At 41.0% G+C, this 17,257-nt stretch overlaps 1 protein-coding gene across 1 annotated transcript in view; it reads right to left on the reverse strand.

Moving 5' to 3' along the window:
• Window positions 1-4,465, reverse strand: part of Ak3 (Adenylate kinase 3) — a 127,840-nt gene extending 123,375 nt beyond the window's left edge. The window contains exon 1 of the mRNA XM_067139283.2: window positions 4,221-4,465. Coding sequence (XP_066995384.1) covers window positions 4,221-4,365 — 145 coding nt within the window. The 5' untranslated portion in view covers window positions 4,366-4,465. The remainder of the gene's footprint in view (window positions 1-4,220) is intronic.
• Window positions 4,466-17,257: the final 12,792 nt, after the last annotated feature.

The raw sequence follows: 17,257 nt of genomic DNA on the forward strand, positions 1-17,257 counted from the left end.
ATTCATACAGTAGGCCTACATTATAATTTGCTACGTTGACCTTCTAGAAGGATACACTGGTTTTCATCTGTCACATTTACTCAGAAGAGCAGTTTTCAACTTAACACACAACACCTGCTGATATAACACATACAGTGGTGAAAGGGTAAGGAACTTGCTATAACACTGGTGAAGGCAGGGTTGCCAGATGTTCTGTATTTTAAGGGACAACCCTATTTTTAAAGAACATGTCCTGTGTCCCTTGTAAGTCATTCCAATTATGGAATGAGAATTTTCTTGTATTTTGAAGGCAACATTTCTATTTTACCTCAAATTCTATGAGAAAATTATTAATAATTTTATTTTTACATGCTTTAAGCTTTCAACAAGATATAACTATTGTATCATTTGATAAGCATTGAGTCTATGTGAAGTGAAATATCCTGATTAATCTATGCTAGAACATTTCAATTAACACTGCAGTTTTACAACAATGCAAATAGGTGATTATCTGAAATGTTTAAATAAGATTGCTACATAGGCCTATTTGTATTGTTCAAATTTGCACAAAAACTCAAACAAAAATGTTTATTCCTCTTTTATGATGTAAAATGCAAATGAATGTATTAATTTTGGTTTGCATAATTTGTATGAGTCTGTAGATTACCTATTCTATTAATTATTCATTTCTCGAAAACCTATGAAATCTTGTGTCCTTATCTGGATACAACAAATTTGATTCTGAACGTAGAACACTGATAGAAAATCCAAATGAACATACAATTTTAGTTTTCAAATTAAATTTTCTGAACAAAGTTTATTTTGGGAGGGGGGGGGGGCGGATTTTTTAAATGTTAAAGAATAATAGTATGTCAGTGTCCCAAATTTTGATCTGAGAAATATGGCAACCCTGGGTGAAGGAAAGCGTGTGTGCGCATGACCTTCATCGGCACACACAGTTGGCCCATTCTCTAGGATGAAATCAATTGTTTTAATATGGCTCATAAAATCATAAATGTACAGAGATTTTATAATAATAATAATAATAATGAGATGCTGAAGTGACAGAATTTTGAAAAGTGGTTCTTTGTTGCTCCACTAAATATCCTGACAAGGGTCTCTCACATTTTAGCACTCTTAAATGCCACCTGATTGCGCCTGCCTTCAATCCCTCAATCTTGAATACAGAGGTTGAAAGTCAATAATAAATAATGTTATTGGCTTTATGTCACACTAACTACTTTTTATTTTTGGAGGTGCCGGAATTCAGTCCCGCAGGAGTTCTTTTGCGTGCAGTAAATCTACCGACATGAGGCTGACGTATATGAGCACCTTGAAATACCACCGGACTGAGCCTGGATCGAACCTCCCAAGTTGGGGTCAGAAGGCCAATACATCAACTGTCTGAGCCACTCAGCCAGCAGGCTGAATGTCGAGCCAACTACACTTCACTGCTGGACACAGTGAACCTCAACAAAGTTTTGTAAACTCAAGGAAGGCAATTTTTTACAAATGCCAACTCAATAGATAAAATATAGTACTAATGCCAGACTTAATGTAGCTCAAGCATGCTGAGGACAAAAGCAATACAAAATTGACTGAAATCTAAGGCAATTCCTATGCTAGGAACTAAATACAATTCAGTGTGAAGAATGCCATGATGGGCAATTACATCAATTAGCGTAAAAAGGTACTGTTAACACTATATTTTTCAAATTTCTCAATTACTGATTGCTCATATAAATGAACCGAATTACAACTCCTAATGATTATTGGTCATAATTAGGGATGAGATTTTGCCTATTTGATTCCTGTATATGGAAACGTAGGCTTTTAAGATACAAGGCCGTTTTAGGATTTACTTAGCAAGAATTTTATGGTTTTATTGTGCCTATAAATGTATCTCGCCTGGTGGCCATGATCGTTAAGGCGCTGAAGTCTAAAAACGGTCTAACACCGAGGTTAGCCGGTTCGAGTCCCGTTGGTCGAAAAAATTTTCACCATCAGAATGTTGGCCGGCAGGGTAGGGGAGGTGGTGGTATACAATTTCTAATCACTAGATTGCGTGCCAAAAGCCTGGATTAAATTCCAAACCTCTCCGCAGTGCTCATATGGAGTGAGGGCATATGACGCTGTTGATGGTGATTCGTCCGTCGGATGGGGACGTTAAACCTTGAGCAGACCCCTTGGTGCTATTCGACAGGAGTAGGCTATGTGCCGGCACCGGGTTTCACCCTCTCCCTACTATCATATATCACGTCATTCATTTCATCTCTCATTAACTCCTCTGATGAGGTTGACGTCAGGAAGGGCATCCGGTCATAAAAAACCGCCACGACAAATTCATCTCACCTCATACCCGACCCCGTAGGGAAACGGGACAAGGGTTGGACAAACAAACATTGTGCCTATAAATGTCTATTTCAGGGGGGTGTGCCTATTTGTAGTATAATTGCTTATTTAATGCCTTTTGACAGTCTCCTGAAGAATCCAATTTACTCCCAATGCATTATATTCTAGCAGGTGTGGCTTACAGAATTGTTTCCTCGTTTCTCAACATATGTTTACCCCACTAACTAAAAGGAGAATTCTCAGAAGTCTCCAGAAACAGTGCTTGGGGAATTTACTTGAGGACAAACAAGGAACAATTTGACCATGAAGCCTTCAACTCCTCCCATTTCCTAAGATGATAGGAGAGAACCAATCAATGTCGAACTATGTTGTACACCCCAATATCCCTTACCACCCTCTCGCTGCACTGTTGGACACTTTGACTTGAGATCTTGTTGAAATCTACTTTAAAGAAGTGATGATTATTATTGTTGTTGTTTAAAGGGGCCTAACATCTAAGTCGTAGCCCCTTCTGAAGAAGTGCGTCAGGCAATGCCTAAAGAAAAATATTTCAAGTCCTACTGGCTGAAGCAGTGGATCATTGAGAATCCCAACTTCCCTATCGATGGAAGGGTAGTCTACTGTCAAACTTAAAAGTAGGCTACCGGTAAGGAGGTCCCTTCTTTTTGTGACTGAGGACTACGGTCACATTTCGTTGTAACATTCATAGACCTATTAATTTACGTATTGTGGCAAGCTGTTTTGTTGCAACGCTATATAATTTAGGTTATGTATGATGAGGATATTATCTATATAACAGAAGCCAAGAAAGTCATATCCTGCCATCGGTCTGATCAGATTTGGCATTCCTGAAGGCAACTTCACCAAGCTGCCGGGAGCCATTACAGAGTTGGAGAGAAGTGGCATGCCCCTTATATAGTGTCTATTACGATTGTGAAAGAAGTTGAGAGAAGTCTTGAACAAACATCTGGGAAGGTAGCTGCTATCAAGGAAAAGTTTGATAGGGTCCTGCAACGAAATACAGAGTGGAAAGAAATAGTAAAAGTACCACTTCACATGATGTGATGTTGAGATCCTTCCCACAACACAAAAACATTCTTCATGGCAACAGATACGAGTAATTTTTTCAAGCATATATCATTGCCTATTTTACATAATGGTGTCTACTTAGGCTCTTTTTAGTGCCGATATGCCTGCCCATTTTAACTGTTTTTAGTGCCTATAAATCTTGACCCTAGTAGTAGGCCTACTAATAAGAATGTTATATTATTGATACGGTTTTCGGAGACGCCGAGGTGCCGGAATTTCGTCCCGCAGGAGTTCTCTTACATGCTGGTAAACCTAACGACACGAAGCTGGCGTATATGCGAATCTTTGAATACCACCGGACTGAGCCAGGGTCGAACCTGCCAACTTGCGAGTCAGAAGGCCAGCGCCCCACCGTCTGAGCTACTCAGCCCGGCGTTGTTATTGGTCGACAAAGACTCCTTCAGAATCCTTGGGGCCTTAATTGCTAGAGTACGAAAATTCACTTCATGTTGATACCCCGCCGCCTGGTCAGAAGCATCTTCGCAAGCCAATGGGAAACCAATTACGAATACAGACAACGTACGATCAGTAATTTATGCTCAGCATTAAAAAAAAAAAAAAAATCTAACAGTCTGGAGGTTCTGTTCCATTCTATAGCGCCTAATACCCCTTTTGCAATATTACTACTATTTGTTCCTTTTAGAAATAACATTTAAAGTTGAAGTCATATTCCCAGCCAACTAAAGACATTCTGAACCAGGAGGCCGATCTGTTCTTACAAACGTCTCACATGTCGGGAGGATATTGGGCGATCTTACACTAGATGGTCAAATGGTTCATAACGTTGAAACAAATTTTACCTGTTTTGTTCAATATGTGACCTCTCAAAATATCCCCACTGGAAAGATGTTTCATATCAAAAGTCTTCAAGATTCTTGACGAAATTGTTCCTTTTCCAGATCCTGGAGCACCCAATATAACAGCTCGAAATATATTTCCTTTCATTACGATTGATAAATCAACTGTCCAATACTAAATGAACTATGAACTGAGGATATCAATACTGTAGGTTTTGTTACATAACAAAGTCATCATTGCTATAATCACGAGTGCTCTCACAGAGACAAAAATAAACTTAAGGAACTCATACGAGTACCGGTATAAATGTATATACACTTCTAAATACAAAGAATTGAAATTAACGTATGATTCCGCTCTAATTGCGTTGTCGCGGTTAGATATGGCGAGTAAAAAGCAACTGAAATAGTTAATACACACCGAAAATGATACACCAAACTAATTCAAAATTTTCTCAGCACATAAGGTTATGTCGCAGCATTAATATTATCAAGAGTAAAGGACCAGTCACTGAATTAAACTGAATCCGTTCAGAAGTAAATATTTCTGATTTCAGGTAAAGTTGATGGTTTGATTTGCTTTGTTATGGTTAAAAACCCAAAAGCAAACGGCATTATCAACGATAATTTATTTCTATATACAAAAGGGAGTAACTTCTTCTTCTGCTTATTTTGTATTTTGACGCCGTAGTAAAACCGAAAACATCTTCTTCTTCATCTTCTCCTTCCACTTCCATGACTTGATACTTGATTGGGCTCAGTATTTAACTAACGCCCAGTTCCAAAACTGCATGTATGAAATACATTACAACACTGAAAATGAAAATGAAAACCTACAACCTGTTTCAGTCATTGACCGCGTCAGGGATGGAATGAATGAAACATATATAGGCTGGTATTACAATGGGGTCGCCACTCCCAAGGTGATATTTATTAATAAGTGATAAATGCTATGAAATGATAATGGAGAGTGTTGCTGGAATGAAAGATGACAGGGAAAACCGGAGTACCCGGAGAAAAACCTGTCCCGCCTCCGCTTTGTCCAGCACAAATCTCACATGGGGCCGGGATTTGAACCACGGTATCCAGCGGTGAGAGGCCGACGCGCTGCCGTCTGAGCCACGGACGCTTACATCACAACACTAAAAACCACTTATTTATGATGACTAATAAACACTTTATCTCATATTTTTAAAGATTTTAAAACTATAAATTTCTTAGTTATTACCATGTAGGGATCGTACTTTGGTACGTGGAAGTAAACCGAATACGTGTGGTGAAGCTCTGATTATATCTTTCATCTGAGACGACTACAGCGCTCAACACGGCGAGGAAGAAGAAACGACGTACGTAAACTATAGATGTACTATTAAAATGCAGTCTTGCTTATTTAGTATTTCGACACGTGTTTAACCATTTTTACAGCAGAACTATATGCCATATACCAAGCACTTTTATATGTCAAGCATTTGAATTACAGAAAAATAAATATTTTCAGTGATTCCCAAAGTGTGCTACAAGCTCTACAATCTTTCTCCCCAAGTCAAAATACGTATGTATACGATGTTAAATATCTTCTTTTCCAACTCGAGGCGTCTGGCTTTTTTATAACGTTATTATGGATAAAAGGGCATAGTCAGCACGTAGGTAACGATATAGCCGAATTAGCAGCCAAAGAAGCAAGTGCAGATACCGCTCATTTACTACAAATCAAAATTCCGGTCTCCGATATCTTCCCACATATTAAACATGAAGCTCAGCTTGCATGGCACACACAATGGCGTCTATCAGCTAGTACGAAAGGACAATACTATTATCAATTGCATCCTAACATCCCAATAAAACCGTGGTTTGCAAACGGTAAGTACACGCGAAGTCACATTACTAACATTATTAGAATACGTTTCAATCATTCGCTAACCCCTGTGTACCTACACCGTTTTCATATCAAGAATGACTCAGCTTGTTCCTGTGGACATAATTATGGAGACAGCGACCACTTATTTTTCCAATGCCCCCAATACGCACGACACCAGGAAATTTTAATGCAGAAATTAATTAGATTACACGTACCTTTGCCTACTCGTCTTTCAGTCTTGCTATCACAACCTTCGCCACACATCATCACTATTCTTAACGGGTATATTGACGACACTCAAATCAAATTGTAATTACGCTATAGAAATTCAGTTGTTTTTCCGGAATGCAGAGAAGTGGCACTTCTATACGTTCTCGGAGAGTGTATCACGACCCTAGCGTTTCACTCTTGTTACATCCTAGTTAAGTGTTTTTTAGTTTTGTTTTGCTAAAGTCCATAAGGATCCCTATGTATTCCAAAAGTTCCTCAAGTGTAATATTTTGTATGGCTCTACTCACGAAGAACAGAATAGTGTTTTCTCTTATTACATATAACCCAGTATACTTGTGGCTAAAACGGTTATTTCTGATGTGAGTGTATCGTTAAGTGACTCAAGTGAAATATTAAGTAGGACATGTGACTGGGAAATAGTGGTCTTAATCCCAAACCTACCTCCTCAAGAAAAAAAGAAAAGTATTTGGACGCCGTAGTAAAACCGTATACCAGTCGCGAAGCCTTGATTATATTTTTCATCTGAGGCGACTACAGTGCTCCACGCGATGAGGTAGAGGAAACGACGTACGTTCACTAAAGCTGTACTGATTAAAATGCAATTAAAATCAATCAATCAATCAATCAATCAATCAATCAATCAATCAATCAATCAATCAATCAATCAATCAATCAATCAATCAATCAATCAATCAATCAATCAATCACTACTGATCTGCATTTAGGGCAGACGCCCAAGTGGCAGTTCCCTATCTGTTGTTTTCCTAGCCCTTTCTTAAATGATTGCAAAGAATTCGGAAATTTATTGAACATCTCCCTTGGTAAGTAATTCCAATCCGTAACTCCCCTTCCTATAAACGAATATTTGACATTTGTCCTCTTGAATTTCAACTTTATCTTCATATTGTGATCTTTCCTCATTTTAAAGACACCGTTCAAACTTATTCGTCTACTGGTGCCCTCCCACGCCATCTCCCCACTGACAGATCGGATCATACCACTTAGTCAAGCAGCTCGTCTCCTTTCTCCCAAGTCTTCCCAGCCCAAACCTTGTGTTCCGGCCTAGCTATGGCTAGACCACCTAGTTACTCGCTACCACTTTAGGACAGATAGCAGCACCCTTCAGCACCCAGCCGGAAGTGGTGTGGATGGAGGGGATGAGAGACTGTTATGCTTGGGTGCCTCGTGCGAGAGGACACGAGAACATGTGACTGAATGTTATCGGGGCCATCTGCCCATCAATACTCAGTATTATGTATTTATAATGTGTTATATAAGTGTCTTAAATGTAATAAATGTTAGTATTTAATCAAGTGAGTGAGTTACGTTCAAAACATGGTCCAATTACCGGGCCGGATTATCTACACCACGAGGACCTCGTGAAAGCAGCGTGGCGTGTAGTATGGACGACTAGTTTCTACAGTAACATGGAAATACTTGGAAGTTCACTTCAATGACATCATCTGGCAGTCCCAGGTTCGATGTTCCAGCACCAGAGGTAAACTAACTGAAGGCAGGTCAGTACTATTCATTTAAGGCTCTCCTTTTCTCCTTGTTATTGTCTTACCCCCTCCATCATGGAATCTTCAACAAGGCAAAAGCTTCTTAAGCAGAGGTCGCGATTTAAAGCGCAACTTACCCGCTCGGAAACATTCGTTGAAAATTTCATCGCTCAACAGCATTCGAATTCGCATGAAATTAAACTGCGATACGAAGACATGAGTGCATTAATGTCGAAGTTTGATGACGTGCAGTCAGAATTAGAATTAGGAGACGCTGAAAACGAGCAAGCTCATGATCAGGCGCGTGCCGAATTCGAAACCAAATACTACAAGGTAAAGGGCGAAATGAGTAAAATAATAGCGAACCTTGAAGAGTCATCACGCGACACGGTAGATTCAGGAAGAACTCAGGTCAGCAGTGTCGCGAGTTTAAAGTTACCGGCTATTAACATTCCACATTTCGATGGAAAATACGAAAACTGGCTCTCATTCGCAGACAGTTTTCAAGTTATGATTCATAACAACAATAATCTGCCAAGTGTCCAGAAATTTCACTACTTAGCATCTGTTCTCAAGGGCCCAGCCAGCCAGTTAATTCAAAATTTACCCATCACAGAGGCAAATTATGAGGTAGCGTGGAAAATGTTGAAGGACAGATTTGAGAACAAGAAACTAATAGCAGCTACTCATGTTAAGGCACTCTTAACTTTAAAATCAGTCTCCAGTGAAACAGCCGCAGAACTGTTAAGGTACTCTAACACTTTTAATAGTCATTTGAATGCACTCAAGGCCCTAGAACTTAACATTCCATTGCATGAAGTTATTTTGACTCAACTGTATGCTCAAGGACTTGATGCTTGTACTAGACGAGACTGGGAATTATCACAAGCAGACACTCGGGTTCCATCACTTGATGACTTGCTGTCATTTGTTGAGCATAAACGGCAAGCTCTGGAGAACTTCCCTAGCTCACAGCACACTGCACCATCGCACAGACAACAAGCTGACAGAAATAAACCTAAACCTCAAGGGGATACTCAACCACGTTACACTTACACCACTACCAGTCTCATAAAGTGTCCCTGCTGTCATGGTAATCACCCGATATTTAAATGTGAAGAGTTTGCAGCTCTGAGTGTGGAAGATAGACAAAGAAGGGTTAAAGAAATGGACTTATGTTTTAACTGTTTGCGTACACAGCATTCTGCCAAACAGTGCAAATCACGTGGTTGTAAATTATGTAGTAGGAAGCATCACACCTCATTACATAATCTATCAGGTAGAGAGGGAGGTACAGCCCATCAAACTGCATCCAACTCCTCTCACACATACTGCAATACAAAAGACCCTGTAGGGGTTCTGCTGTCCACTTCCATGGTCAAGGTACTAGATTCTAGGGGGCAAATGCAGGTCTGCCGGGCACTTCTTGACAGTGGCAGCCAGGTTAATCTTTGCACCGAAAGTCTAGCACAGCGATTAGGCCTTAAGAAAATGAAGAATCCCATACCAATAAGCGGCATAAATGATTCCATTTCTCAATCAAGGTACAGTGTTCAGTTAGAATTGCAATCCACTGTAAGTAACTTCACTGTGAGTATGACTTGCTCTGTCTTTCCACGTATCACAGGTAACATGCCCAGTAGTTACATTCAGCATGAGCATTGGAACTTGCCCACTGATTTGAAGCTCGCTGACCCCAAGTTCTTCCAGCCAGGTGACATTGAATTGTTAATAGGCGCAGAACATTTCTTTTCATTACTGAAACCTCGGCGCAGAACTCGATCACCAGATTATCCTATCCTTCAAGACACTGAACTAGGATGGATTATTGCTGGACACTACCATCGTAGGGAAGAGAAAAATCCTACTCTAACTACATGTTTCTTGAAGTCAGAGGACAGGTTAGACACCCAACTACAACGGTTCTGGGAAATAGAAGAGCTTACGTCACGAGTCATGACAAGAGAAGAGAGAGCCACAGAAAAACATTTTACAGAGAATACTACTAGGGATGCTACAGGTAGATTCATAGTTCGCTTACCCCTCAAGCAGAAACCTGAGGTTCTGGGAAACTCCGTCAATCATGCCATGTCAAGACTAACTCAATTAGAACGGCGTTTCAGCAGGCAGCCCTCACTTAAGCACGAGTACTCTAACTTTCTTCACGAGTATGAGGCGATGGGGCATATGGTTAGGGTGGATACATCTACTCAGTCAGGGAATGAAGATGGAAGCTATTATCTACCCCATCATCCAGTTTTTAAGCCTAGTAGCTCGACTACCAAAACTAGGGTAGTATTTGATGCATCTTCTAAAACTTCTAACAACATTTCATTGAATGACATATTAATGGTTGGAACGACAATACAACAGGATCTTTACTCTATCATTCTAAGATTCAGAATGCATACCTTTGCCTTCACCGCAGATATTGCTAAAATGTATCGGCAAGTCATGGTTCATGCAGATGATAGGAAACTTCAGCGGATTATCTGGAGGGAATCACCTAGGGACCCACCCTCTCACTATGAACTGACAACTGTAACATATGGTACAGCATCAGCACCCTTCCTAGCTACCAGATGCCTGCAGCAACTTGCTGAAGATGAAGAATCGAGGTTCCCCAGAGCAGCACAAGTTGTTCGCAGAGATTTTTATGTTGATGATTTATTAAGCGGCTGTGACGATATCCAGGATGCTCTTCAGTTGCAGTCTGAAATTATTAATTTACTAGAGAGTGGAGGATTTCACCTCAGAAAATGGTGTTCAAACCACCCAGCATTACTAGAAGCAGTTTCAGAAGAGGACAGGGAAACCCAGCTGCCTTTAAGTCTTGATGAAGGCACTAGCGTGAAATCTTTAGGCCTATTATGGCATCCAGTTACTGATCATTTTCTCATTTGTGGCAATCTGTATTCAGACAGTCTCTACCATGCTGACTCTCATGTAACTAAACGAAAGGTCTTATCTGTTATTGCATCAATATTTGATCCACTTGGGTTGGTCAGCCCTTTGGTAATTTCTTACAAGGTTTTTATGCAGAAACTTTGGCTAGTCAATCTGAACTGGGATGACAGACTACCATCTCAACTAGTCAGAGAATGGGAAGAACTTCACTTTAAACCACAGGCAGTAAGAGAATTTTATATTGAGCGGTTAGTCACATGTAAGGGACCCCCTGTTGATATACAAATTCATGGTTTTTCTGATGCTTCAGAACAAGCTTATGGAGCTTGTCTTTATGTACGGTCTGTCGACAAAGGGGGACAGACCTGTGTCAGATTATTATGTTCTAAATCCAGAGTAGCACCGGTGAAGAAACTGACACTACCAAGACTTGAACTGTGTGGAGCGCTACTACTTGCCCGACTACTCCACAAGACCCTTCCAGCTTTGTCTCTGCCAGTCAGCAAGCTGTACCTGTGGACAGACTCCACCATTGTATTAGCCTGGATCGCATCTCCTGCTACTCGCTGGAAAACATTTGTGGCCAACCGAGTCTCTTCAATTCAAGAATACACTCACAAGGCTGAATGGAGACATGTTCCTACCAGTTGTAATCCAGCAGATTTAATATCCAGAGGTGTTGCTCCAGAACAACTACGAGGTATGAACCTGTGGTGGCACGGACCATCCTGGTTAACTGAGCCCACTGAATCATGGCCAGACACAAGCTCAGCCCATGCAGAAGAGGAACTACCTGAGTCACGAAGCACACTTCCTGTAGTTATGTTGATAGGTACAAACTGGGATGAACTTATGCTGAAGTACTCGTCACTGTCCCGACTGACTCGAGTTACTGCATATTGTTGGCGATTTATTCACAATAGTGCCAATCCTCAAGACAAGAGGTTAGGGATATTAAGTACACAAGAGCTGCAGATGGCCTTGCACTCCTGTATCAAAATTGCACAGCAAGTGTGTTACGCTCAAGAGATAGCCAGTCTCAACTCTAAGTGTTGCATTTCAAGGAAAGGTAAAATTGCAGATTTACATCCTTTCTTAGATGATAAGGGAATGCTAAGGGTAGGAGGAAGACTAGTAAATTCAAAACTACCTTATGACAATAAGCACCAGCTTATCCTTCCTCCCCAGCATGCTCTCACAAACCTTGTTGTGATGGCAGAACACATTAGGCTTTTACATGCAGGTGCTCAATTAGTAATTGCATCATTAAGAGAAAGATTCTGGATTCCCACAGCTAGGGCAGTTGTTCGAAGAGTCATCCACAAGTGCCTCACCTGTTTTAGATTCAAGGCGTCAACAGCTGAACAGCTGATGGGACAGCTCCCTGTTACCAGAGTGCAACAGAGTCGCCCATTTCTTAATGTAGGAACTGATTATGCTGGTCCTTTCTTCGTCAAGAGGGGAAATGTAAGAAGCAAACAGACAACGAAGAGCTACATTGCATTGTTCATCTGTCTGGCTACCAAGGCTCTTCACCTGGAGGTAGTGAGTGATCTCTCTACTGATGCCTTTATGGCAGCCCTGAGGAGATTCATAGCTCGACGTGGGAAATGCTCCATCATCTATAGTGATAATGGGACTAACTTCATTGGTGCCAATAGAAGAATGCAGGATCTCCAAAAACTATTCCTTTCAACCAGCTTTTGTGAAGAGATAAGGAATTCATTAGCGATGGAAGGCATCACGTGGCACTTTATACCTCCCAGCTCTCCACACTTTGGCGGACTGTGGGAAGCAGCTGTCAAGTCCATGAAGTACCACTTGAGAAGAGTTGCGGGTAATGCGCTATTGACATTTGAGGAGCTATGTACCCTTACTGCACAGATAGAAGCCTGTCTTAATTCTCGCCCCCTATCTGCCTTATCTAATGACCCCAGTGACCTTAATTATTTATCACCTGCTCATTTCCTAATTGGTGCCCCCCTTACAACCATCCCTGAGCCTGACATTACTGACCTGCCCATCAACAGATTGTCTCGATGGCAGCGTATCCAGTCAATGCAGCAGCAGTTGTGGAAGAGGTGGTCTGCTGATTACCTGAACTCACTGCAGCAGAGGAAAAAATGGACCTGTCCCAAGGAGAACCTAGCTACTGGTACAGTTGTTCTTCTGAAGGAGGACAATCTTCCTCCTCTCTGTTGGAAGTTGGCTGTGGTGGAGACTGTTCACCCTGGGAAGGATGGACTTGCACGAGTGGCTACCATCAGAACAACCAGTGGTCTTTTTAAACGACCTGTTAACAAGTTAATTCCATTACCTATTGAGAACTAAACAGGATCGTTGTGGCTAAAATATAATGTGTTTCATGTGAATATTTTTTCTTGTTCATTTCAGAGTGTAATTATGGTGTTGCGTGTGCGTGATTTGAACTGAGAACTTATAGTGTGCTTAATTCATATTGCATAATAATGGATGAGGACACAGTCAACCTACTTAGTACCTTCTGTTAACAGTGTAAATATTTTGTTGCTTGTGTTTCTGTTTTGCCTATGTTTATATGTATATTTTGTTGAATGATCAACTCATTTTGGTTACTGTACATGAACTCTGTATGTCAGTGCCTGTGTGATATTTGAACTGAGCTCTCATGAGGGCATATCAGGCAATTTAATTCGGTTGAATCATGGTGATTCAACGGTGGGGAGCATGTTCCGGCCTAGCTATGGCTAGACCACCTAGTTACTCGCTACCACTTTAGGACAGATAGCAGCACCCTTCAGCACCCAGCCGGAAGTGGTGTGGATGGAGGGGATGAGAGACTGTTATGCTTGGGTGCCTCGTGCGAGAGGACACGAGAACATGTGACTGAATGTTATCGGGGCCATCTGCCCATCAATACTCAGTATTATGTATTTATAATGTGTTATATAAGTGTCTTAAATGTAATAAATGTTAGTATTTAATCAAGTGAGTGAGTTACGTTCAAAACACCTTGCAACATTTTTGTAACGCTACTCTTTTGTCGGAAATCGCCCAGAACAAATCGAGCTGCTTTTCTTTGGATTTTTTTTCCAGTTCTTGAATCAAGTAATCCTGGCGAGGGCCCCATACACTGGAACCATACTCCAGTTGGGGTCTTACTAGAGACTTATATGCCCTCTCCTTTAGATTTTTACTATAACCCCTAAATAACCTCATAACCAAGTGCAGAGATCTGTACCCTTTATTACAATCATGTTTATGTGATTACCCAAATGAAGATCTTTCCCTACATTAATCGTACGTATTTGCAATGATCCCCAAAGGGAACTTTCATCCCATCAACGCAGTAATTAAAAATGAGAGGACTTTCCCTGTTTGTAAAACTCAAAACCTGACTTTTAACCACATTTATTATCGTACCATTGCCTAATGTCCATCTCACAACATTATCGAGGTCATTTTGCAGTTGCTCACAATCTTGTAACTTATTTATTACGCTGTACAGAATAACATCATCTGAAAAAAGCCGTATCTCTGATTCCAATTCTTTACACATATCATATATATATAAGAAAACATAAAGGTCCAATAATACTGCCTTGAGGAATTCCCCTCTTAATTATTACAGGGTCAGATAAAGTTTCGCCTACACTAATTCTCTGAGTTCTATTTCCTGGAAACAGAGCCACTCATTCAGTCACTTTTGTGAAGTCCAATTGCACTCATTTTTGCCAATAGTCTCCCATGATCTACCCTATCAAATGCCTTAGACAGGTCAATTGCAATACAATTTAATTGACCTCCTGAATCCAGGATATCTGCTATATCTTGCGGGAATCCTACAAGTTGAGCTTCAGTGGAATAATCTTTCCTAAAGGCCGGTCTCCACTGATTAACATTTAACAACAACATGTTAAATGTTAAAAGTGTTAAATGTTAACTGGTGACACCATTAGCATGTTAAATGTTAAATGTCAAAAACTGTTTCATTTAACATTGTGTCCACACTTAATAAACATGTTAAACTTGACATCCTTTGTTTATATACAGGTAGTTCATCATATCAGTTTATGGTAATACATTTAGATGGTGTCTAGTATTTTTAAATAAGGACAATGGACTCAGATGAAGAGGAATTGGCCTTTGTTATTGCCACTGTTGCTTCTTGTTATGATTTAGAAATGCAGTTTTATTAGGCACATTTTCTCCCCTCACTCTGCTCATTGCTTCAAAAGCAAACCACTTTGAAGTATAAACTTCGTCCGCTCCCGACTACCGAATTTTCTGAACTTTCTGCAATTCTCGACTGTACTGGGAGCGGAGGGACGCTAATTTTTTTTTTCGATTTACTCGCGGGAACAATTATAGATATTTTCGAGTTCCAGGAAACTGTCGGCTTTCTTCGCTTTATATCTGTATTCCTCTGATGAGACATCCCACAAATAAGGCCTTCCTATTATATCATTAATTAAGTCCAGAGTAATCTCCTTGCTCTACTCCATTTCTGACTCTACATTTTAGTATAGTGCAGAGAGAACGACACACGTGCGTGTACTGTATTTGTAGCTTATAACAAACAGAAGGAGTGTTGCGGAGTATTGTAATTATAATCCTACTATATGAGGAGCACGTCGTTTGTGTCGTTTACGTTATGTGTTGGCATGGAAACATCATGGAAGTTGCCGAAGCTGTGCCGACATCGCACGAACAACGAATTGACTTGACATGTTTTCCACTTGGAGCGGAAAACACGCCAACATGTTAAAAGTGTTAACTCAACATTCTGAGTTAACATGCAAAGTCAATTGGAAGACACAATCACAATATACATGTCAACTGTAGCATGTTAAATTTAACATGTTGGTGTTAAATGTTAAACAGTGGAGACCGGCCTTAAGCCCAAACTGCCTTCTATCAAACCAGTTATGCAAAGATGTCTTATATAATCAGAAAGAATGCTTTCCCAAAGCTTATATGCAAAGCATGTCAAACTGAATGGCCTGTAATTTTAGCTTTATGTATATCACCCTTTACTTTATACACAGGGGCTACTCACGCAAAACGCTTGTGGTGCTATAAATTGCTCCAATAACAGAAAGAATTCATCGGGATTGTCCTTCTTTAGATTTCCTAAATATCCAGAGATGTAAGCCTAAGCAACTGCATGTGAATTTAATGATTAAGAAGCTAATTGTGATTGCCAGTAACCATAGGTTAGCCACACTAATACTTAACCTGTATATTCTTACATTCACGAACAGAAAATTGCTAATAAGTAGTAGAAGGGACGACTATTCTACTAAGGATGTACCGTATTTAGATGAATATGTAAGATTCTGTTCCCTTCATTTTGAAGATAACCGATTTATGAACGCTGTGGAGAAGAAACTGGTGTCGAATGGAGTTCCTACTGTACTTGATGTGCCCAACCAACAACCTTGGACAAAACTGAAAAGGAAACTTCCGACAAGAGTTGATGCACCGATTCCCAAAGAACGTAAATTACCGAAGTGTATAGACTGTGTTGATTCTGTTCCTACATGCAGCACAGACGGTCCATCTACATACCCAACAGGTAGGCCTAACTTAGCAGAAATTCCAGAAGATGAATTAAATAAATTGTATAAAATAATTGATAGTTTACTTCGAAAGTGTAAAATTAAATCAGCAGAAATGGTTTATTTACAGCGAAAGTGTAGATAAATTAAAAAGTGTACGTGTGTTGTAATTGCAAACAGATCGCAAGTAAATTAGGTCGCAAGAAAGCCGTGGGGGTAGTTAAACAAAAACCTAAGCATATACTTCTAAATACACTGATTGACAGAGCAAATGCAACACCAAGAAGGAGTGGTCAGAACTTTATGCCAATTGCAGGGTAGACTGACGTCACTGAGGTATGCTAATGATGTGAAATGCGCCGCTGTGCTGCGCATGTAGCGAACGATAAATGGGACACGGCGTTGGCGAATGGTCCACTTCGTACCGTGATTTCTCAGCCGACAGTCATTGTAGAACGTGTTGTCGTGTGCCACAGGACACGTGTATAGCTAAGAATGCCAGGCCGCCGTCAACGGAGCCATTTCCAGCAGACAGACGACTTTACGAGGGGTATGGTGATCGGGCTGAGAAGGGCAGGTTGGTCGCTTCGTCAAATCGCAGCCGATACCCATAGGGATGTGTCCACGGTGCAGCGCCTGTGGCGAAGATGGTAGGCGCAGGGACATGTGGCACGTGCGAGGGGTCCAGGCGCAGCCCGAGTGACGTCAGCACGCGAGGATCGGCGCATCCGCCGCCAAGCGGTGGCAGCCCCGCACGCCACGTCAACCGCCATTCTTCAGCATGTGCAAGACACCCTGGCTGTTCCAATATCGACCAGAACAATTTCCCGTCCGTCGATTGGTTGAAGGAGGCCTGCACTCCCGGCGTCCGCTCAGAAGACTACCATTGACTCCACAGCATAGACGTGCACGCCTGGCATGGTGCCGGGCTAGAGCGACTTGAATGAGGGAATGGCGGAACGTCGTGTTCTCCGATGAGTCACGCTTCTGTTCTGTCAGTGA

Source organism: Anabrus simplex, chromosome 2, assembly GCF_040414725.1.
Source record: "Anabrus simplex isolate iqAnaSimp1 chromosome 2, ASM4041472v1, whole genome shotgun sequence".
In the NCBI taxonomy this organism is placed as follows: Eukaryota; Metazoa; Arthropoda; class Insecta; order Orthoptera; family Tettigoniidae; genus Anabrus; species Anabrus simplex.